Below are 24,477 nucleotides of genomic sequence, written 5' to 3' on the forward strand. Positions count from 1 at the left end.
AATGAGAAATTACTTATCTGTACAGTAACTGGAGTTCTTTAACATGTGATGTCCATATGCACAATACATACTCTATCCTCCATCCTTTCTGCCATGGAGTCCTTCACTTCCAGGATTCTGTAGTTGAGAGGAGACTGAATGGTGGTTGGTGCGTTCACACCCTTTTACACCCTTGATATGGACTATGAGGACTTGCAGGGTGCAGCCATGACATATGGATACTGCTGGCCAAAATACTCCAAATTTGAGTGCATGAAGTGCAAGGACACCTGTCAGCTGTGATGAAACCAGCCTTGTGCAGAAGTTCCACTTCATGCTGTCTATATTACTTCTTAACCTGGTCAACAATTGTTCAAATCAAATTAGCAAGAAAAAGGCAGAGTCTATAAACATAAAAAAAGAGTCTTTAAAAGGCTCTTGATTATCTGAGCTTTTATCTTCATTTACCCCTTTGCCCCTCCAAAGGGGTTACTAGTCTCTCAGAGGCAGACAGGTGGAAACTTCTTTGGGTGGCTGGTAGAAAACTGTTACTCCTTAGGAATCCCTAGTTCTTCTGCTCCTTTTCTTACTGTTTTTCCCTCTTTGTAGTTGGGCTTGCCATCATTAGTCATGCAGCTGTGGGTGTCTCTCCATAATTGGCATTTCTCACAGCTGAGCTTGGGTGTGGTTAGTTTGGCAGTCTGCTGGCAGGGAGGGTTCTTAATCCTTTCCTTCCTGTGTTTTGTGTAGGGTCTGTAGATCCCTTCACAGCATCCATTAATGAAATGTGCATAAGGGAAACACATATTTAGTCTTGAAAAAAGAGGAGGGGGACCTGATAAGTCTTCTTCACAATCTAAACAGAGAAAGAGATCCTTCAAACCTTGGATGAAGACTAAGACATCATAATCAAAAAGGCTGACAAAGGAGGTGCTGTCGTCATCATGAATAGGTCAGAGTATGAACAAGAGGCTACTAGGCAGCTCTCCAACACCACTTTCTACAAGCCATTACCCTCTGATCCCACTGAGAGTTACCAAAAGAAACTACAGCATTTGCTCAAGAAACTCCCTGAAAAAGCACAAGAACAAATCTGCACAGACACACCCCTGGAGCCCCGACCTGGGGTATTCTATCTGCTACCCAAGATCCATAAACCTGGAAATCCTGGACGCCCCATCATCTCAGGCATTGGCACCCTGACAGCAGGATTGTCTGGCTATGTAGACTCCCTCCTCAGGCCCTTCGTTACCAGCACTCCCAGCTATCTTCGAGACACCACTGACTTCCTGAGGAAACTACAGTCCATTGGTGATGTTCCTAAAAACACCATCCTAGCCACTATGGATGTAGAAGCCCTCTACACCAACATTCCACACAAAGATGGACTACAAGCCGTCAGGAACAGTATCCCCGATACTGTCATGGCTAACCTGGTGGCTGAACTTTGTGACTTTGTCCTGACACATAACTATTTCACATTTGGTGACAATGTATACCTTCAAATCAGCGGCACTGCGATGGGTACCCGCATGGCCCCACAGTATGCCAACATTTTTATGGCTGACTTAGAACAACGCTTCCTCAGCTCTCGTCCCCTAATGCCCCTACTCTATTTGCGCTACATTGATGACATCTTCATCATCTGGACCCATGGAAAAGAAGCTCTTGAGGAATTCCACCATGATTTCAACAATTTCCATCCCACCATCAACCTCAGCCTGGACCAGTCCACACAAGAGATCCACTTCCTGGACGGTGCTACGGTTATTAGCTACGGTGCTAATAAGCGATGGTCACATAAACACCACCCTATATCGGAAACCTACTGACCGCTATTCCTACCTACATGCCTCTAGCTTTCATCCAGATCATACCACTCAATCCATTGTCTACAGCCAAGCGCTACGATATAACCGCATTTGCTCCAACCCCTCAGACAGAGACAAACACCTACAAGATCTCTATCATGCATTCCTACAACTACAATACCCACCTGCTGAAGTGAAGAAACAGATTGACAGAGCCAGAAGAGTACCCAGAAGTCACCTACTACAGGACAGGCCCAACAAAGAAAACAACAGAACGCCACTAGCCATCACCTTCAGCCCCCAACTAAAACCTCTCCAACGCATCATCAAAAATCTACAACCTATCCTGAAGGATGACCCATCACTCTCACAGATCTTGGGAGACAGGCCAGTCCTTGCTTACAGACAGCCCCCCAATCTGAAGCAAATACTCACCAGCAACCACACACCACACAACAGAACCACTAACCCAGGAACCTATCCTTGCAACAAAGCCCGTTGCCAACTCTGTCCACATATCTATTCAGGGGATACCATCATAGGGCCTAATCACATCAGCCACACTATCAGAGGCTCGTTCACCTGCGCATCTACCAATGTGATATATGCCATCATGTGCCAGCAATGCCCCTCTGCCATGTACATTGGCCAAACTGGACAGTCTCTACGTAAAAGAATGAATGGACACAAATCAGACGTCAAGAATTATAACATTCAAAAACCAGTTGGAGAACACTTCAATCTCTCTGGTCACTCGATCACAGACCTAAGAGTGGCTATACTTCAACAAAAAAGCTTCAAAAACAGACTCCAACGAGAGACTGCTGAATTGGAATTAATTTGCAAACTGGATACAATTAACTTAGGCTTGAATAGAGACTGGGAATGGATGAGTCATTACACAAAGTAAAACTATTTCCCCATGGTATTTCTCCCTCCCACCCCCCCCCCACTGTTCCTCTGATATTCTTGTTAACTGCTGGAATTAGCCTACCTTGCTTGTCACCATGAAAGGTTTTCCTCCTTTCCCCCCCTGCTGCTGGTGATGGCTTATCTTAAGTGATCACTCTCCTTACAGTGTGTATGATAAACCCATTGTTTCATGTTCTCTGTGTGTGTGTATATAAATCTCTCCTCTGCTTTTTCCACCAAATGCGTCTGATGAAGTGAGCTGTAGCTCACGAAAGCTTATGCTCTAATAAATTTGTTAGTCTCTAAGGTGCCACGGGTACTCCTTTTCTTTTTGCGAATACAGACTAACATGGCTGCTACTCTGAAACCTCTCCTTACAGTGTGTATGATAAACCCATTGTTTCATGTTCTCTGTGTGTGTGTGTATATAAATCTCTCCTCTTTTTTTTCCACCAAATGCATCCGATGAAGTGAGCTGTAGCTCACGAAAGCTTATGCTCTAATAAATTTGTTAGTCTCTAAGGTGCCACAAGTACTCCTTTTCTTTTTGCGAATACAGACTAACACGGCTGCTACTCTGAAACCTTCCTTATATTTGTTTTTAAACTGCTGCCTATTGATTTCATTGGTTCATGTGTTATGCAAAGGGGTAAATAACACTTTCTTACTCACTTTCTCCACAGCATCCATGATTTTATAGACCTTTATCACAATCCCTCCACTAAGTTGTCTCTTTATATGAAGCTGAACAGTCTCTATCTTTTTCATCTCTCCTCCTAGGAAGCTGTTCTATACCCCTGAACATTTTCTTTGCCCTTTTCTGTACCATTTCCAATTCTAATATACCTTTTTTGAGTTGGGGGAACCAGAATGCACACAATATTCAAGATGTGGGCCTACCATGGATTTATATAGTGGCATTATGAAATTTTCTGTCTTATCTTCTATCCCTTTCCTAATGATTCCTAGCATTCTGTTAGCTATTTTGACTGTCTCTGCACACTGAGCAGCTTTTTTCAGTGAACTATCTAAGATGATTCCAAGATCTCTTTCATGAGTGGTAACAGCTAATTTAGATCCATCATTTTGTATGTATAATTGGGATTATTCTTCCCATGTGCATTATTTTACACTTATCAACATAGAATTTCATCTGCTATTTTGTTGCCTAGTCACCCAGTTTTATAAGATCCTTTTGTAACTCTTCGCAGTCAACTTTGGACTTAACTATCTTTTGTGGTGATAACCAAGGTGGGCCATTTCCAGCAGTTGACAACAACGTCTGAGGAAGGGGGGGGGAATAAACATGGGGAAATAGTTTTACTTTTTTACGCTATGATTTGCTTTGGGAAGCTAAAGGAAGTTGGGGTATGAAGTGGTCCTGGAGGCAGAGGCAGCTGCTTAGTATCTCATTGTGCCAGTTGGAGTTGCCCAACATTGGACCCTGGACCAGAGCCCAGTGAAGAGGGTGAACCTGGCTTACGTTAGCCTCTCCAAAAGGACATTATCAAAAGAGCCTTCACCTAGGGTGAGAGGCCAGCTGTCAAAGGCTTTGACTGTTCGGGGCCCAGCCCCTCAAATTCCTGTGCTAAAGGGGATGACTGGAAACCCTTAGGGTGGGATGTTGAAGGACAGCACTGTATTTCAACTGGGAGATGACCTGCCAACCTGTTTTTAATTTCCTAGACCACATGCTCATAAAAGGGAGTCTAGATTACATAGTTTGCATGCTAAAAGGGCATTGTCCTACTACTTCAGTAGGAAAAAGGACTTCAGAATCCTGCAAGTGTTAATTTCTTCTGCTGAAAATTGTAAGGGCTGGGCTATTTCTGCTCAGTCATTGTCTACATAGGTCTGATAATGTATAGAAAAGCATTATAAAACTTCGAGTTCTTCCCCTGATAGAATTAAACCACACTCTACCGGAGCAATGGCTGCCACTTTAGCATGTCTTAGACATGTCGTGCTTGTTGAAATTTATAGGGCTGCAACTTGGAGATTGAGTCATACTTTTACTAAATATTACACTATAGATTTGAGATCTGATGCTCATTTTGGGAGAGCAGTACTTCAGTCATTTTTTAATTAGGGCCCTTAGTCCCTCCATCCACTAAAGAATACTGCTCGCCAAACTATCTCAAGCGTGGGAATATACAGAAGACACTCGGAAGAAAAAATGGCAATTACTTACCTGTAACCAGAGTTCTTTGAAATGGACTCTGCATATTCTGCTCCCCATTCACCTTCCCCTCTTCTGTGGATCCCTAATTAGCTCCTGTGGTTCCTGAAGCTGTGAGGGGGACTGCAGGTGGACAGCAGAGATGGTGTAATGGTGTGTGAACCATGAATGGGGGAAGGGGGCAGGGGGGCTAATCCCCAGAGTACCAGGAGAAAGTGAGCAATGCACCCTGTGACAGTACCACATCCCCTTCAATAGCCTTGCCCTGAAACATACTCAAATGCTAAGGAGAAGAGGAAAGGCTGGGTGCTTTAATGGGCACTGCGACCAGAGTGAATATGCAGAGTCCATCTCAAAGAATCCTGGTTACAGGTAATTAACCTCCATTTTGGTTATACTTGGGATATGAATTAAAGGTGGTTTTAAATCATATAATTCCTTTATATTCTGATGCTGTGCAAGGGCCTTTGTTGTAAGTTAGAGCAGCTCTGAGGCTGTAATTTATATTGTTTCCTATGGACTCTTATGGTCCTAGGGAAGAGAAAATAATTGTAGAGCGCTACAATTAGAAAAGTGCACCCTAGAAACCCTCTGATTTTCTTTCTATTGAAACAGAGAAATCATTAGTGAGATATCACTTTGAATCCCTCCAATAAGTTACCCTAAGATATACTTAGAAAGTAGGGTACCAAAATCTTATTAATACAATAAATATTAATTAATGTGTCAGTTTACTTGTTATATTTTATAGGTAGGGTTACTGGGAATTCAGATGTTGTGGACACGCGATTCAGAAGAAGCCCTACACAATGCAAAAGATGACAGGAAAATCATGCAAGTAACCAATCAGAAATTTCTGGATATACTAAATACACTTATCAGTCAGACAACACATGATCTTTCCAGCTTGGACAGAGTGAAATTTGAAACCCTGGTTACCATTCATGTGCATCAGAGAGATATTTTTGATGACTTGGTAAAGTACAGATTTTAATTTCTGAAAGCCAAATATAGTTTCTGTCATAATGATACCTAGTGCTTATAATGACTATATAGTGCTTTTATCTGCAGGATCCCAAACTGCATTTATGTGTGTGTTAATATGGTAACATCATTATTCTCTCTAGAGTTAAGATTGTATTTAGATTTTTGCTAGTGATGAGACTTTTGCTTAATACATGACTAAAATCCATCTGTTTTACACTCATTCTAATGATTGAATTTAGTCTCCAAATTTTTATTCTTTCTAAACCATTTGATTCTTCTTTGAGTAGTGTCCCTAATGGGGCTCCACTTCAGGTGTCTGTGTGCCCCTGCACCTCTAATCGGAGTTTTTTGGTAGCAGTGTCCCATTGAGCCCAGGCATGTGCTCTCCCTCCTGCCTGGAGGCTATTTAGCACTGCCTAGGCGGAACCCCCCTCACTTCCTTCTCTACTGCCTTTGGACTCTGACAGAAGGAGCAGTTGTCTCTTCCTTATCTGTATCATTAGCATAAATAGTGTTTGTTTTGTTACATTTGTTCTCCCTAAAAGTACTCAGGCTAGTGTTTGTTTTGTTTTGTTTTGTTTTGTTTTGTTTTGTTTTGTTTTATTCCTTTGGTTTAAAAAGAGGAAAAGGAAAAGAACTTCACTTTCCTTCCCTGTCTGGGGGCATTCCCCCCTCCCCAGGCATCTAATAGACTCATAATCATTTTCTTTTTCAGATTAAAAAAAATAAAGTAAAGACAATGTTCTGCATATTCCTCCCTGCTAGAGGATGACAAGCCCCTGCCCAGGGGCTTGCCTGGCTCTCTCTGCTCCAAGCTGTGCCTCTCCTGCCAGGAGTCATTTCCTGTAATGGCCAGACACTCACTGTGCCTGGGAGACCCTCACAGAAGTGCTTTACCTGCCACACCTAAAACTGCAGCCTCACAGGAGCTGGGAGCTGAAGTAAAAATTCCTCCCTATAGAGAAAACACTTCAGTCTGCAGGGGACTCCGGTGGGTGTTGACCCCGGATCATCCCTGGAGCCTTCACTTCAAAAGGGGTCGAGTGGTGAAGAGGAGGAGGGGTGGGGGGAGGGAAGCCACCAGTAGACTCCCCCTGGAAAAGCTCCTCCGAGCAACTGGCCAGCCAGAGGGGTGTTTCCCAGTGCAGCCATCTCAGCACTGATCCCCGAGCAACTGGCCAGCCAGAGGGGTGTTCCCCAGTGCAGCAGTCTTGGCACTGATCCCCGAGTAGCTGGCCAGCCATTGGGACTCCCCAGAGCGGCCACCTCAGTAAGACAATACCAACAGAGGAACCTCCTGCTGTGAGCTCAGCTGCCACTCAGGTTTGGCACGGGGCTTCCTGCTGTGAGCTCAGCTGCTGCACAGTTCTGCACCTAAGCTCTTGAAGCTGAAACCTGAGAAGGGGTTTCCTGCTCTGAGCTCTGCTCTCCGCACCAACAAGGGGCTTCTGTAAGCTCTTTACTGCTCTGAGCTCTACTCTGGGCAACTATTGCACCTAGAGGGGATAAAAAGAAAAGGAGGACTTGTGGCACCTTAGAGACTAACAAATTTATTTGAGCATAAGCTTTCGTGAGCTACAGCTCACTTCATTGGACGCATTCAGTGGAAAATACAATGGGGAAATTTATATACACAGAGAACATGAAACAATGGGTGTTACCATACGCACTGTAACGAGAGTGATCAGCTCAGGTGAGCTATTACCAGCAGGAGAGTGGGGGTGGGGAAAAAACCTTTTGTAGTGATAATCAAGGTGGGCTATTTCCAGCATTTGACAACAAAGGAAGGGGGGGGAATAAACATGGGGAAATAGTTTTACTTTGTGTAATGACCCATCCACTCCCAGTCTCTATTCAAGCCTAAGTTAATTGTATCCAGTTTGCAAATTAATTCCAATTCAGCACTCTCTCATTGGAGTCTGTTTTTGAAGTTTTTTTGTTGAAGGATAGCCACTCTCAGGTCTGTAATCGAGTGATCGGAGAGATTGAAGTGTTCTTCGACTGGTTTTTGAATGTTATAATTCTTGATGCCTGATTTGTGTCCATTTATTCTTTTACGTAGAGACTGTCCAGTTTGACCAATGTACATGGCAGAGGGGCATTGCTGGCACATGATGGCATATATCACATTGGTAGATGCGCAGGTGAACGAGCCTCTGATAGTGTGGCTGATGTGATTAGGCCCTGTGATGGTGTCCCCTGAATAGATATGTGGACAGAGTTGGCAACGGGCTTTGTTGCAAGGACAGGTTCCTGGGTTAGTGGTTCTATTGTGTGGTGTGTGATTGCTGGTGAGTATTTGCTTGAGGTTGGGGGGCTGTCTGTAAGCAAGGACTGGCCTGTCTCCCAAGATCTGTGAGAGTGATGGGTCGTCCTTCAAGATAGGTTGTAGATCCTTGATGATGCGTTGGAGAGGTTTTAGTTGGGGGCTGAAGGTGATGGCTAGTGGCATTCTGTTGTTTTCTTTGTTGGGCCTGTCCTGTAGTAGGTAACTTCTGGGTACTCTTCTGGCTCTGTCAATCTGTTTCTTCACTTCAGCAGGTGGGCACTGTAGTTGTAAGAAGGCTTGATAGAGATCTCGTAGGTGTTTGTCTCTGTCTGAGGGGACAGTTACTGTACCATCTCTAAAAGAGAGACACAGAGAAGCCCTGCTGTCAGCTCTGCTTCCTCACTGAGACACCAGAGGCTTCCACCCTCATGCTCTGAGGCATATCCCCTAAGGAGATGGGACAGTTACCGTAAGATCTGTAAAAGAGCGTCATAGAGAAACCCTTTGGTACCTGATGCAACAAAACTCCCATCTAGGAAATGTTCTGCGCCTTCCCAACCATTGATACTGACTACAGACACTCCTCTGGGGTTCCACATGAGCCCATGCTAACATAGGTGTTCTGATACTCTGGAGACCTGTGGCCTCAGCACCCAGGGAGAGACAATTACTACACCGTCTCTAAAAAAGTGGCACCAATAAACTTTTTGTACTGGGCAAAACTCTCATTTAGGTAGTGCTCTGTCCAACTATTGGTACTGACAATGTACCACAGACCCTCCTCTGTGGTACCAAATGAACCCATGGTACTGCATGAGCTCTGGTACCCTGGAGACCTGATGATTGGGGAAGAACCACAATCCTCATTAGTTGGTACCAGGACCCCGGTATCAAGCACATCCTGGCACCCAGAATTGCTGTTAGCACTGGGCTGTATACTGCCAATACCCCAGTCAGTGGCACCCTTACACACGGATGAATCTGACACTGGCCAGGAGGAGATCATTCCCTGGCCTCTTATGGTGGCCCACCACCACACTACAAGGGTCATCCCCAATTCCATCATGCCAACCGCCCATGCCCACCTTCCTGCCCCTCTCTCCCAAGGCCATATTGTAACTCTTCAGTGATATATACACACACTTGGCGCGACCGTCTCCGGGGTGTCTCAGGGAGAGTTCACCAGATGGTTTGCTACAGCCTGGCACCTGAACCAGGGCAGGAGTGCACCTGAGCCAGGATAGGAGAAAGCTTTTTTAGAACAGGAAAGGGGGGGGAATGAAGAGGAAGCTACCTCTTCAGCACACTTCTCCTCATCTCTCCCAGATGAGACTGTGCTGTCCACCCCTCATCACTAGGTGAAGATTTAAGAACTTTCTGGATCTTACCAAGAGGGTGGTAAATGAGCTGCAGATTCCCTTACAGGAGGTGGCAGATACACATCACAAGTTGGTGGAAATTCTGCACACTACCTTCTCATCTAGAACTGTCCTCCCAATTAATGAGCTGATTCTAGATCCTACCAAAGTCATCTGGCAGAACCAGCCTCCATCGCACCAACCAGCAACAGAATGTAAACAAAAACAACCCTACATCTCTACCCAAAGAGGCAGACTTTGTTTTCAACATTCGCAACCCAACTCCATCATAGTGGATGTGGTTAATGCATGAAACAAGCAACATAATGCCAAGTCAACTCCATAAGATCAGGCTTTGCAAGATGGCGTATTCATCGACAACATTACTGTTTAGAGTCATAAATGACCAAACTGTTATGGCCAAAACAATTTTTTTAATTTTGGAAAACCCAGGATGTTTCTGAAACATTACTGGAAACACAAAAAGAACAGATTCAGATCATTCTTAGAGAAGGTCAGTTAATAGCCAGATTGGTCCTAGAGACACCATTGGATGTAGCTATTACAGCTGCCTGCCCAGTCTCCATGACAGTGGTACTGAGGTGGGTTGTGGGTTTGTTTGTTTTTTGTTCGCTCCACCTCTCTAGATTGCCCAAAGAGCTACAGACTTCCAGTTTGAAGGGCCAAACTCTTTGTGGAGAAGACAGATTTTCTCTCCACATCCTGAAGGATTCTTGGACCTCACAATACTCCTTAGGAATCTACGCTGTGGAACAAAAGAGAAGATATACCTCTCAACCACGCCACAGATCACAATCTTCTCAATACTCACCATCTCAGTGCTGTTATGAACCATAGTGTAAGAGGTCCAGGGCTCAAAAGTGAGAACAGTCTGCACCCCAGTCCATGACCTCTCAAATTGCCTCTTATAAGCACTTTGATGAGCTGTTTGAGGGCCTGAACAATGATACCTTACAGCATCAGCTGCCATTTATACACCTATCATGCCATTCAAAAGTCACCTTACCTTACTTCACAGCAGTTAGAACCAGCTCTAGAGCAAAGAGATTGATTTCTAGCCCTGAACCTACAGGGTGCCTACTTCCATATGTCAATACAATCATCGTACAGGAGATTTCCTACTGCTTCCCTTTGGGGCAGGATCATTATTGGTACAGACTGCTCCACACAGGGTATTCTCCAAGGTTCACATCATTGTAGTGGCATACTAACCCCAGTACAGTGTCTGGACTTCATCAGCACCAACCTGATGCAGTATGAGTGAGAGCGCTCCTCTCACTACCCACATTCACCACCCTGGGACACATGTCTCCCTAATATGTTGGGGAGCTTATCTACACAACAACAAGATTCAGGACAAATGGTCTTCCATAGAAATGACCTGTATGTTTTGTATAAACTGCCAAGAAGCTGCCAGATCTCCCTCCCTCTACAAGACAGCATTCAAACTTTGGAATTGATGCACCTATCACAATGTGCTCATCTCAGCTGCCTACAAGGGATACAGAATGGGACAACCAACAGTCTCAGTTGGAATTTTCTCATGACAATGAGTGTATACTGAATTCAGAGGTGCTTCAAGATATAGCCATCCTTTGGGGAACCCGGCCTATGAATCTCTTCGCTACTTATCGGAATCAGAAAGGTCCTTGTTACTGCTTCAGGGCCGGTTTGGGGAAACATTCACTGGCAGTTGCCCTCATCTTCCCAGCGGATAGGGCCCACTTGTATGTCTTTTCCCAGTTTCCTACTCTATCCAAGATTCTGTTGAAAATTCAGTGAAACAAAGCGAGAGTTATTGTGATTGCCCCTCTTGACTATGACAAGTCTGGCTCCCTTACCTGATGCAGATGGCAATATGCCCTCCTGTTCCTCTGACATCAACCCATTCCTCATCCGCTCTCTCAAAACAATGGTCTGACCCTTCACCCCAACCCATGGGTCCTCCGCCTCCAGGCTTGGATCTTTCTTTGTTCCAAGGCTTAGAAGCGGAATCCTCTGACAAGCTGAAACACGTGTTGCAACACAACCACAAGTTGACCACTCCACATACCTATCTACAATATGGAAACCATTCCAAGTTTGTAAAATTCCAAACGCACAGACCCAAACTCATCTTTCCTCAGTCTTATTTTGCACTACATTTTAAACTCTCACTTAGCTCCTTTAAGGTAAATCTCATGGCGAAAATGGCTTCCCACTTGGAGTTTGCTCAACTACTAATGCATAGATTCTTTAAGGGCTTTCTTTGGGACTCTCTTCCCCCATGTAACACCATCTGCTCCAGCTTGGGACTTTAATCTAGTTCTCAGGGCTTGGACTAGACCTCCCTCCAAGTCCAGAGCAACTTGTTCTCTTTTACACCTGTCCATGATGACAACATTTCTAATTGCCATCACCTCAGCTAGGCACATAGGAGAAATAGTGGCCCTGATGGCACACCCTTCATTCACGGCCCTTTTTTTTTTAAAGACAAAGTAACTCTAAGACCATATCCCAAGTTTCTCCCTCCTTTTTCTGCACTTTCCATATCATATCACTTTCCATATCCATAATCAACCGATCCATCTCCCTGTTTTTTCCCAAAACCACATTGTGACAACTGGGAGACAATTGTGCATATGCTAGATATTAGAAGGACATTAGCATTCTACTTGGACAGGACTAAGGACTTAGGAAATCCCCTAAACCCTTCCTTTCATCCACAGAAAGATCCAAAAACTCTGTGATATCTCCTCAAAGACTATCCGAATGGGTCTCTAGTTGCATTAATCACTTAGCAAGTGTGCAACTTGCTTCTGTCCATATGCACTCCATGAGATCAGTTCCTACCTCAATCACATTCCATAGGGATACTCCTATCTCCCCAATCTATAGAGCAATGATTGGGGCCTCTGTCCATACTTTCGCAGAACATTATGCGATCACTGAAGATTTGGCCGCTGACACCGTCTTCGACTCCACAGTATACTCTGTAGTAAAAGACTCTGCTCTGAAATCCCAGATTCCAGTGGTGGGTACTGCTCCGGAGTCACCTAAAGTGGAGCACCCATAGGTACACTACTCGAAGAAGAAGAGGAAGTTACTCACCTTCTGCAGTAACGATGGTTCTTCGAGATGTGTGTCCCTATTGGTGCTCCACAACCCGCCCTCCTCCCCTCTACTTCGGAGTTCTCTATAGGGCTCTGTGGTAGAGAAGGAAGTGGGGGGTTTGCCCGTGCAGTGCTAAATAACCTCAAGGCAGACTACGAGGGAAAACATATGCGTGGGCTCAACGGGACACTGCTACCAAAAATCTCCGATTAGAGGTGCAGGGGCACACAGACACCTAAAGTGGAGCACCCATAGGGATACACATCTCGAAGAACCCTCATTACTGCACAAGGTGAGTAACTTCCTCATCTTATTTTTCTCCAGAAGATTTAGAAATTTTGGCAAAAGCATGTTTAGAATGTTCCTTTTTGGAATTGGGTTCTGACACACTCACCATTTGTTTGTGACAGAAAATCTGAGCTGGGAAGGGGGATTGGATGGGTGTGTGGTGATGGTAAAAGAATAGTCCAGTTTGTATTTCTGACCAGCTTCCCTTGATTCATCACAGGGGGAATTCTTATTTAATGAACCAAAGGAAGTTTGAGAGAGACAAGGTAAGTGAGGTAAGACCTTTTATTGGACCAACTTCTTTTTTGGTGGAAGGTACGAGCTTTCGAGCTACACAGAGTCTTCTTCAAGTCTGGAGAAGGAAGTGGAGTGTCTGAGCTAAATACTAGTTAGACCATTTGTTTTCTTCCCCAGAACTGAAGCAGAGCTCTATCTAGCTTGAAGGCTTGTACCTTCCACCAACAGAAGTTGATCCAATAAAAGGTCTTACCTCACCTACCTTGTCTCTCTGATATCCTGAGACCAACATGGCTAACCTACTGCAAACAAAGATGTTTGTCAGACTAGGAGTGCAGCTTTACATTCCTTATGAAGCTGGTGGGAGCCCTCAAGTGGATGTGGGTGGGGAGGGGGAAAAAGAGAAATGTTGCTTTGGGAGGGGGTTCAGACAGACTTGGCGGTATGTACAGTCGCTCTACAACACTCCATCGCTCATGGGCTACTTCTTCCTCTCCCCAATTCAATGACTCTCTTGCTCATTGGCTTCTGAGGGCTTCTCAGCTTTCTGCAGTATTCTGCCAATGAAACAGCAGAGTTCTTGGGCTTATGGAGATGGAAACAACTAAGGGAGCAATAGGGCAGAGAGTACTGGGAAGAGATTGGGCAAGTGAACCAGGATCTCAGAAGCTGGTGAGCCGAGAGGGAATAGAAACTGGAGGAGTAGAGGAACCAGGGGATGGAAGGAGGGAGACAGAAAGGGCTACTTTGCTTCTACCCCTTCCATCAGAGTTCCTGTACTTTCTACTCCCATAAGGCTGCTACTGGCCTGACGAGGGAAGTCAGTGGTAGTCCCAGTCTTATGTATGTTGGTTTGCCAGAGGAAGAGCTCTTCTTTGATGAACTATGGGAAACGTATTCGAGTGGGATTGCTTCTTTGTCTTTATAAGGCTCGTGGAAGTTTTGAGGGGATAAGGAGAAAAAACAAGATTGTGGTAGGGGAAGGGAGGAAGAAGAGAAATTGGGTGTGGTGGAAAGGCAGGCTGGGCTGCTGGACCCCTGCTCTTTGTGTTCCCTGCCCTACAAAACAAGAGGGCCCATAACTCTGGAGAGACTGACAGGTAGCATGGAAGAGAGTTGACAGTGGACTGAGTGATATGAAGAACCAAGGACACTGGTGACCAGAAAGCTAAGGGTCACAAGAGCTGGTGGGTCAGAGAGGAATAGACAGCGGGGAGGCATAGGAACCAAAGAGGTTTGAGGGGTGGGCAAGAACCAGATGAAGGGAAAACCTTTAACCATGAAGCCAGTGGCTTAGGTATAGCTATGGAAGACAGGACTCCATGCAGTCCAGCCTGCCTTCCCCACATCACCAGCACCACTTATTTCTCCCCACCGAACACAATACCCAATGATCCTTCCCCTTCCTCCCCAAACTCTCTGGCTTTGCAGTGTGGCTGGTGGTAGACTCACGATCTACAAGGACAACTTATACTGCAAAATGGAAGTGGTTTTGCTTCTGGGTTTGCCAACATAATCTTTCTCCATGAGACATCAATCCCTCATATGCTTGCATATCTATTTTTCGTAACCTCTGGTTTGTCACTTAGTTCATTAAATACTTATATGGGTGCTATCTCTGCACATCATCCACCAATTCAAGATGGTCACAGGGTGGCTGGCTCCAGTGTTTAAAATAGATCCAGCTCCCTTGTACTAGCGCAGGTGCTTCCAGTTGAGCTAATTGAAAGTGTGGGTCTATACCTATATTATAAAGAATCAAAGGGAATTTCAGTGAGGGCAGAGTTAGAAGGGGAACTGTGAAGTGAAGCTTCGGGGGGGAAGAGAGAGAGAGAGAGAGAGACTCCTGCAGTGGTTCCAAGAAAGGGAGTTGTGACTGAGTAAGAAAACCCAGCTGAAAGTTTGTTTTGTTCTTCCTTTAGGAGAAAGCAGGCAGTCCAGGTCTTTGCATCTTCTCCAGATGCTCAGAGAGCAATAATGGACAGTACCTGTGGGAAGAGAGGCAGTACCTAACTTAAGGCTGGGTGGAATTTTTTTTGGTTTTGGAACTTTGATAACAAAAAACAGACCCCAAGAAGGACTGTGATTGGATGAGGGAGACTGTGTGGCATTCTTAAGTGGCCCTGAAGAAGAAATTGAGGCAGGATGCTGCAGAGCAATCTCTGGTGTCTACGGGGTGCTCAGGATGCAGCTGGCCATTTTATAAAGACCACAATGTTTTGTTTTTGTTTTTTATTGTTTTTTATGTTAAAATGTTTGTGAAAGATCTTCTGAAAGTTTATTTTCCCCCTCTGATAAGACCGCCTTCTCCATATTGGAATCTTAATGTGGTACTTACCAATTTGTTGGGACCTCCATTGGAGCCATTAGCCTCATGCCCATTACTCCAGTTATCTATGAAGACAGCAATCCTCATTGCAATTACATTGGCATGCAGGGTTTATGATTTGAAGCTCATGTGAACCCTTCATATACAATTTTTCACAGGGATAAAGTTAGTGTGGCCATAAATTACTTTCAGAAGAAATTTAGGGTATGATTTTCATTTAAATCAGTGCATTCACATAGCTTTTCCCCCCAAAGACTCATACAACCAAGGTTGAGGCTGTGTTACAAACTCTGAATGTTCTCTGAGCTCTGAATGAGTGAACAATATGCTGCAGTTGTGAAAAAGGCTAATATTCTGGGGTGTATTAACAGGAGTGTCCTATGTAAGACATGGGAGGTAATTGTCCCACTCTACTTGGAACTGGTGAGGCCTCAGCTGGAATACTGTGTCCAATTCTGAGCATCACTCTTTAGGAAAGATGTGGACAAATTGGAGAGAGTCGAAAGGAGAACAAAAATGAGAAAAGTCTTAGAAAACCTGAATTATGAGGAAAGGTTAAAAAAAACCGGGCATTAGAAAGGAAGACTGAGGGGAGCAGAGGGGACCAGATAACAGTTGTCAAATAAGTTAAGGGCTGTTATAAAGGGAATTGTGAGCAATTGTACTCCATGTCCACCGCAGGTAGGGAAAGAAGTAATGGCCGTAATCTGTAGCAAGGTTAGATATTAGGAAATAGTTTCTCATTATAAGGATAGTTAAACTCTGGAATAGGCTTCCAAGGGAGGTTGTGGAATCCTCAACGTTGGAGGTTTTTAAGCAGATTGGACAAACACCTGTCAACGAGGGTCTAGATTTACTTGGTCCTGCCACAACGCAGGGGGCTGGACTTGATGATTTCTGGGGGTCCCTTCCAGCCCTGTATTTCTGTGATTGGTTTTGTGCTAGCCAAAAAAAAAAATTCAGGCAGTCCCTAGACTATTAACTGTGAAGAGCTCCAAGGTTAGGCAACCTCAAATCAGAAAATCTTGAATTGGATGTCACAGTCTATAAAGTCATGTGGTGGCCAGTTTAGAACTCCCAGATCATGTTATGTCACATTCTGCCAGAGCACAGGCCTCTTCTGCAGTCTGTTTTAGGGGAATGCCCATAGCTAGTATATGTAGGGCTGCTACTTGAAGTAGAATACATATCTTCACTAGCTACTACTCTCTCATTTAGCCATCTCATTCAGATGCCCAATTTGGGAGTGCTGTGTTGCAGTCTTTGTTTATTTAGAGGAGGGTACTGCAAGTCTATCTACATTCTGCTGGAGAGTCACCAGAAGTAGAACATGTGTAAACAAGCACTTGAAGAAAAAAATATGGTTAGTAAATGGAGTTCTTTGAGATGTGTTGTTTGTGTTCGAAGACCTACCATCCTTTCCCCACATCTGCTGAGTCCAATAGCCTGGACTTGATCGTTGCACAGGACCTGATGATTGGTTTGTTGCTCTGTTCCCTTGTGGGGGGAGAGGCTCGAGGACATCAGGGAGCATGTGCGACCAACAGACACTGCTGGCTAAAGTGTTCTGATCTCCAGTGCATGAGGTGCATGCACACCAGTAGTAGAACACATGTAAACAACACATCTCAAAGAACTCTGGTTACTTAAGGTAAGTAATTTCCTTCATGATGAGAGAGAAGTGGTGTGTGGCTGGGGGACAGGCAGGTGGGGCAGCAGAGAGTGTTCATCACTTGTGCTCTACTGTCTGGCACTACCAGTCTTATGGGTTCCTACGTTGCATGTTTCGTGGCTCCCCATCCATTGTTTTTCAGATCTCCAGCACTCCTGCTACACATGTGGGGCCCATGGGTATGGGGACAAGGCTGAATGAGGACCACATGCTGTGCAGGGAAAACAGGAGGCTGAGAGGAGAAGGAGTACTGGGAACACAGTGGGTTGGAAGTCCAGTGGCCACAGGAGCCAATGGACTTGGGGGTTAGCATAGATGGGACGTAGAGGACCCCATGGCCTGTGGGGGACAGTGTCTGTTTAAAAAACAAGGAAATGCACACAAAATATTGGTTCAAAACAGATAAGGCTACCAAAATGATGCATGGCTCCTGAATGCAAATACACAAAAGCATAGAAATATGAAAGTAAGCCCACGTACACGTGGTATACAAAAACACATATACACATATTCTAGATACTCATTTTTTGAGAAGGAGGATAGTGGAAATAAATCTATTTGAAGGAAAAAATGCTAATTTTTAAACAGGGCTAGTACCAAATGAGTGGGGTTAGAAAGTTGAAATTTGAGCATTATTTCATTCAGTATTCATCTGTCTGCTGTGTGAAACAAAGTATTTACACACACAAAGGTCAGTGTCAATAGAATATTGGTATACAATTATTAAAAAAAATGTATCATTCTTGTATCCAAGCTAATGTTGCAATAAAGATGTTTTTTAAACGCTTATGTCTGAGACCATAAAAAACCCATACATTTTAACTATCTTTAGGCCATGTCAAATGTAAAATTTTTAATCCCTTCTGTTGAGAACCTAGAACTGTCAATCCATTTTGTTATAATGGCAAAAGTTGGGTTTTTTGTCTTGTGGGGTTTTACATTCTTTTTTTATACCCATAAATGCCTGCACTATTTTTTTTTCAAATTATTGGAACATGGACTGAGGTTTAATTTTTCTGAAACTTTTCACAAAATGCTATTTTGGACTAGAATATTTAGGCAACTTGTATATTCTTGTAATATTTACAAGAAAAAGTTTAAAAATCACAACCTTAACGATAGGTATCCGTTTGCACTCCACCTGTGTATACACAAAATAAACCTTGATTATCCAAATGTCTCACATGATATCTGAAAACTTCAGATAACCATTTCAGTTTATGAAATAAATATTTGTGATGAAGAAACAAATGTTGGATAATCCAAAACTGAGATAATCAGTCTTCAATAATTGTGGTTTACCTGTATATATACTATAGCACTACTAAGAATGTTAATTTTGGAGGATTCTCTTTATAAGTAGTCTTTCTTCTAAGACTTGAATAAACTTGCTTAGTAATATTGTTATCCCTTTTTTACCCAAGCGTTTAGCTAATTTTCATGATCTAGTCAGTTTCCATTAGGAGGAGAAATTAATTGTAGAAGGTATTTTTGATGCAATCCTGTTAATTTATAAAGAATATATAAAGTCCTGTTTCCATGAACACAGCAGATATCATACTGGAGATAGCTTCTTTGCTCATATTTCCATGCCTTTTTCAGCCAGGACTTTACCCAAGAAGTCTCTTAGTGTTTGTTCCTCAGTGTCACTTTATCAGGACTTCTCTGGCTGTGTCTGGGGCTTCTTTGCTCTGTGTCCTTCTCTCTGTTTCTGCCGTTCCTCTCACACCCAGATGCACAGAGCTCAACCAATCAAAACCGCAGCCCCTGTGTTTGCTATATCGGTCACCAGCAAATAGCTTTGGGCCACATGGTTCAGCTTCTACTCAAATTTTGGAATTTCATTGTTTCATTTAAAATGAATGAAAGGCAGCAGTTACACCTACCAGCTTCAGTGAAGTTTTGTCCAACCCTCCGCACCACTAGAATAACAATATGTTGCAAGTCCTCTGTGCCTGTGTGGGCTAGCCTGAAGTATGCTGCTCCTCTGGCATGAACGATTTGTAAACCCATTTTAACCGGTCCACTTACTGAGGGGATTCTGCAGTGGCATGAAGCTGACATAGGGGCTCTTATACCATTTAGGGTGTGTCTGCACTGCAATCCAAAGTGTAATGGCAGCTACTGAAGCTCATACTGCTGCGTCTACACTACTATTTTTATCCATGCTAGCCCAGGTAAAGCCAGGGGTTCTGGGTGCAGCAGCACCCCATGGCTTGAAGTGGTTTCCATCATATACAGGGTTTACAGTTTTGTTCCACGGCTTTCAGCACCCCCACTATAAAAATTGTTCCAATGCCACTTGGTAAAGCTACTGTGTAAGTATGCCTAAGCATTCTGCAACCACATGTTGGATTAAAATGTAGATATGTCCTTACTGTTATTACTGTGCATATAGCAAGAGGAAGGAAAAAGGGTCTCTGGAGAAAAGAGGTGTAGGCCAAAACATCCCTGTGCCACACTGGCCTCCTTCTGTGTTTTGGCCCTTACGGCAGTTGCAGCTTGGCCTTCAGACTGTTCTGAAACAGTGCAAGGGGAATGGACATGCACAGAGCTAATGAGAATTTTTTAAGCCAGTTATACACATCAGCTGCTGATTTACAATATCTGCATTTTGTTTGTCCCTCATGATCTTGCTTTGTGTGTTCCTGTTAAAGCCGTGGGAGCTTTACTGTACATGAATAATAGGTTTCATATATGGATTCAAATGATCAGAACATTTTCTGAATTATAAACTTTAAAAATAAGTTCTTTATGCAGTGCAGAAATGTTTTCAGTTTTACTCCTACCAAAGCTTGAAACAGGTGATCATGCAAGTATAGTGAAATGTTCTATCTTTATTATTCTAATGCAGTTACTCGTTATATAAGACATAATACTAGGATACTGTGCATCTGTAATATATGGCTTATTTTTCTTTTTGTTTAAGGTAAAAATGCATATCAAGTCAGTAACTGATTTTGAATGGCTAAAGCAGAGTCGATTTTATTTTAAGGAAGATGTGGATCAAGTTTGGGTATCCATTACAAATGTTGATTTTATTTACCAAAATGAATTTCTGGGTTGCACTGATCGTCTGGTTATAACTCCTCTGACTGATAGGTGAGAAACAATGTTTTTCTTGAGGCTGGGGGAGAAGCCCAAAAACTGTTTAACCTGCAGAGTGGCTTCTTTAATATAATATCTCCACAGAGTCATACTCTGGACTGCTGTAAATGTAAAATTGTATATTGTGTTCCAGAACATGTAATGAATGTCTCCCTGTGTGTTTGAATAGGCATCTACACCTCTTTTTCATTTAATAAAATAGACTCTCCCTAATCTACATACTTTATAACTCCTACAAAAATATGATCTCTTCACTTTTCTCAACAATGATTTAATTAACAGCAGAAATGTGTTTATATTAGAATAATATGTTATCATTTAGGAAGTATTATATTATATAATGATAACTTGATGGTAGAATTGGTATTTGAGGTCCAAGAGACTCCTGGACTTGGCTTAAATATTTGATGTGGGGGACCTAGAAATCTCTTCTTCTTCCTTCTTGTTACTTCCCTATTCACGGTCAGCAATTTTTGTAGCTTTCTTCCAGTACTGATGATTGTGCACCTGGCTGTTATGAAAACTGATCTCTCCCTAAGGTCCAGTGATATCTGGTCCATGTACTGAGTCTTTGGCATCCTCCTTGGTGATCTTCCATTCATGAACATTGCAAGGATCCTCCTACCAATGTAACTTTTGGGTCTTCACTGGATATGTCTATACCAATGTATCCTCATCTCACTCACTTGTCTTCAATTGGGACAATCTGCATTAGGCACCTCCCAACCTCATTTCATTTCTTATCTCCAAACATTGAATCATTTGACCATCTCAACATCTTAATTTCTGTGGTGGATGATTTCTTTTCTTGTGGCTGGCCAAATCTCTGTTCCATACATTAGGATGGGTTGAATTACAGTTTTACCTTCATGGACATCTCTTTATTACAGAGAATGGGGTCAGCTCCCACCATTTATACTGTGGCTTTGAAACAATGCTAGGCATCACTTAGGAGGACACCACTGTTACCAACCATTAATCCTAGGTATTTCAGTTCTTTCACTTTTCTGAGCTCTCTGCCTGTAATATCCTTTTATTGTGGGTCCTCCTGCCTAAGCTATCATAGCCTCAGTCTTACCAATACTCACTCTAAATCCTCTCTACTGAAAACTCTGTTGCCACTGTTCAAATTTGATTTGCAGGGTCTAGCAATCTTCTGTGCACATCACTAAGTCATCAAGATAGTTAAGACCAAAGCAGACTGTGAAGAACTTCAAAAAGATCTCACAAAACTAAGTGATTCGGCAACAAAATGGCAAATGAAATTTAAAGCGGATAAATGTAAAGTAATGCACATTGGAAAAAATAATCCCAACTATACATACAATATGATGGAGGCTAATTTAGCTACAACTAATCAGGAGAAAGATCTTGGAGTCATCGTAGATAGTTCTCTGAAGACGTCCATATAGTATACAGCAGCAGTCAAAAAAGCAAATAGGATGTTAGGAATCGTTAAAAAAGGGATAGAGAATAAGACAGAGAATATCTTATTGTCCTTTTATAAATCCATGGTATGCCCACATCTTGAATACTGCATACAGATGTGGTCCCCTCATCTCAAAAAAGATATGCTGACATGAGAAAAGGTTCAGAAAAGGAAAACTAAAATGATTAGAGGTTTGGAACAGGTCCCATATGAGGAGAGATTAAAGAGGCTAGGACTTTTCAGCTTAGAAAAGAGGAGACTAAGGGGGGATATGATAGAGATTATATAAAATCATGTGTGGTTTGGAGAAAGTGAATAAGGAAAAGTTATTTACTTGTTCCCATAATATAAGAACTAGGGGCCACCAAATGAAATTAATGGGTAGCAGGTTTAAAACAAATAAAAGGAAGTTCTTCTTCACTCAGCGCACAGTCAACCTGTGGAACTCCTTGTCTAAGGAGGTTGTGAAGGCTAGGACTATAAAAGGGTTTAAAAGAGAACTGAATAAATTCATGGAGGTTAAGTCCATTAATGGCTATTAGCCAGGATGGATAAGGAATGGTGTCCCTAGCCTCTGTTTGTCAGAGGGTGGAGATGGATGGCAGGAGAGAGATCACTTGATCATTACCTGTTAAATTCACTCCCTCTGGGGCACCTGGCTTTGGCCACCGTAGGTAGACAGGATACTGGGCTGGATGGACCTTTGGTCTGTCCCAGTATGGCCATTCTTATGTTCTTATAAAAGAACAACATAGTCCATGGTGATTTCCTTTGAAGACAACTACAGACAAAAAAACCACAATGCTAACCCCTGGGACAGGCCAATATTGACTGGAAATTCTCTGCTGTAGCCCCATTTGGTTTTGACTACAGTAGTCACTATTATATATATCCTCAATAAGATGGACATTCAGCAAGCTAATTCTTTTGGTACACAATTGTATGCTTTCTCCAAATCCACAAAGACCATGCCCAGTTGCTGTTTCTTTTCTCTGTGCTACTCCATGAGGATTCATACAGCAATTATGGCATCAATTGTACTTCTTCTTGGGACAAATCCATACTGATGCTTCCAAATTTAAACTATATGATGCAGATGCTTTTCAGTAGTCTTCTCCCATACTTTCGTAGCATGTGAAGTCAGCATACTTGGGCGATAATTAGCACACAGTGAAATATCTCCATTATCATTGAAAATGAGCACCACAAAGCTTTTATGCCATTCATCCAGCATTTTTTCTTAATATCATTGAACAGACTTTTAAAATCCTTGACACCATCCCTTCAGCAAGGCCACTGGTACTTAGTCTGGCCTAGGTGCTTTCTCCTTGTTCATTTTTCTTAAGACCCTCTATAGCCTCTTCCTCTTCCATCTATCCTGCCCTAGTTCTGCTTCATCACTCTCAAAAAAAAATCACTCCAGATTTGGACTCACCATTCATTTGCAATATTAGAAATGAACATGGTATATAAACAAACTTGTTCGTGTCCCTCATCATTTCTTCTCTTGCCTTAATGAGTTTCTAGATGGTCTTTTCTCCTTCAGATCCAGTTAGGTGGTTAGGTAGCTCATCACAGGTCAATTTTTTTGCTGTTGGAACACTTCTTTTGGCCTTCTTTTTACCTCCATATAAGCTGTCTTATCACTGCTGAAGCCAGCTCCTCTACCATTTTATAAAAGTTACCTTTTTTTTCTCAACCAATCCTTTAACTTGAGAATTCCACCACCAAGTCTCCCTTCTTATCCTTTTTTATACTGGTTTCATCACTCTTAGGACTTCATGTGCCATTACTAACAATGTTAACAGTTTGTACCAGTTATCCTCCACACATCCCTGTGTGTAGTCAGGAAGTCTATGTATTACTTCTTGTTTAAAGATTTTTTTCATTCCCATCTTTAAGTTTTCACTGCTTAGGCTTTTTCAATGTTCAGGGGTTCAAATGTTGCTGAAGTCTGTAGAGGTCTGTGCTGGTTTACAACACACTAACTAGGTATTACCTTACAATTGATTTGTGATCTATCACTTACTCTTGTTTAAAAATAAATGAATTTGAGATGTGTGCCCACCACTGGGATAAGTTATGAGGTGGCTTTTTCTCTTCTGAAATATGGGTTTGCAATCACCAAGTCCCATGCGAGACATGTTTGTAGGGCCATTTTTTTCTTGGAGTTTCCAGGTCTGATGTTGTGCCCTCCATGGACTGTTTCATATTCAGCCTTCTCAGTTCCAGCATGTGCATTTATATCTGTTCTGATAATTGCCTTCATAGAATCATAGAAGATCAGGGTTGGAAGGGACCTCAGGAGGTCATCTAGTCCAATCCCCTGCTCAATCCCCAACTCAATCGTCCCAGCCAGGGCTTTGTCAACCCTGATCTTTGGGTGGTATGTTTCCAATAAAGCACAACAATTCATTGAAAAACTCCTCTTACCTTTTGATCATCTCCTAACTGTGGTGCAAACCCATTTACTGTGTGGATAGTCACTTCTTCTCGCCACAGTTTAACACTCATCGGTCATTCTGATAACTTCTATCACATGCCTCTGCATAGTTTCATCCAAAATAACTCCAACACTATTTCAGGAGGTTGAACTCACTGAATAGTAGATTTTTGTAACCCTCCTCCAGCATCTGAACTTTACAATCTCTCCATTTAGTCTCTTGTTCACATGTCAGATTTACTCTTCTCTAAGACCTCACATAGCTCCAAACTTCTTCTAGTCAGCATTTCCATGTTCCAACTTGCATAGCTCAGCTTACTCACTTCTTTAAATTTAGTGGCTCTAGTCAAGGTTACAAGTCA

The 24,477-nt window shown here is 42.9% G+C and overlaps 1 protein-coding gene across 1 annotated transcript in view; it reads left to right on the forward strand.

Annotated features, from left to right (window-relative positions):
- Nucleotides 1-24,477, forward strand: part of DNAH8 (dynein axonemal heavy chain 8) — a 617,537-nt gene that overhangs the window by 335,320 nt on the left and 257,740 nt on the right. Inside the window, exons 42-43 of the mRNA XM_043511607.1 lie at nucleotides 5,633-5,857; nucleotides 20,065-20,237. Of these exons, the coding sequence (XP_043367542.1) occupies nucleotides 5,633-5,857; nucleotides 20,065-20,237 (398 nt within the window). The remainder of the gene's footprint in view (nucleotides 1-5,632; nucleotides 5,858-20,064; nucleotides 20,238-24,477) is intronic.

The sequence above is a fragment of the Dermochelys coriacea genome, chromosome 3 (assembly GCF_009764565.3).
Source record: "Dermochelys coriacea isolate rDerCor1 chromosome 3, rDerCor1.pri.v4, whole genome shotgun sequence".
Classification (NCBI taxonomy): domain Eukaryota; kingdom Metazoa; phylum Chordata; order Testudines; family Dermochelyidae; genus Dermochelys; species Dermochelys coriacea.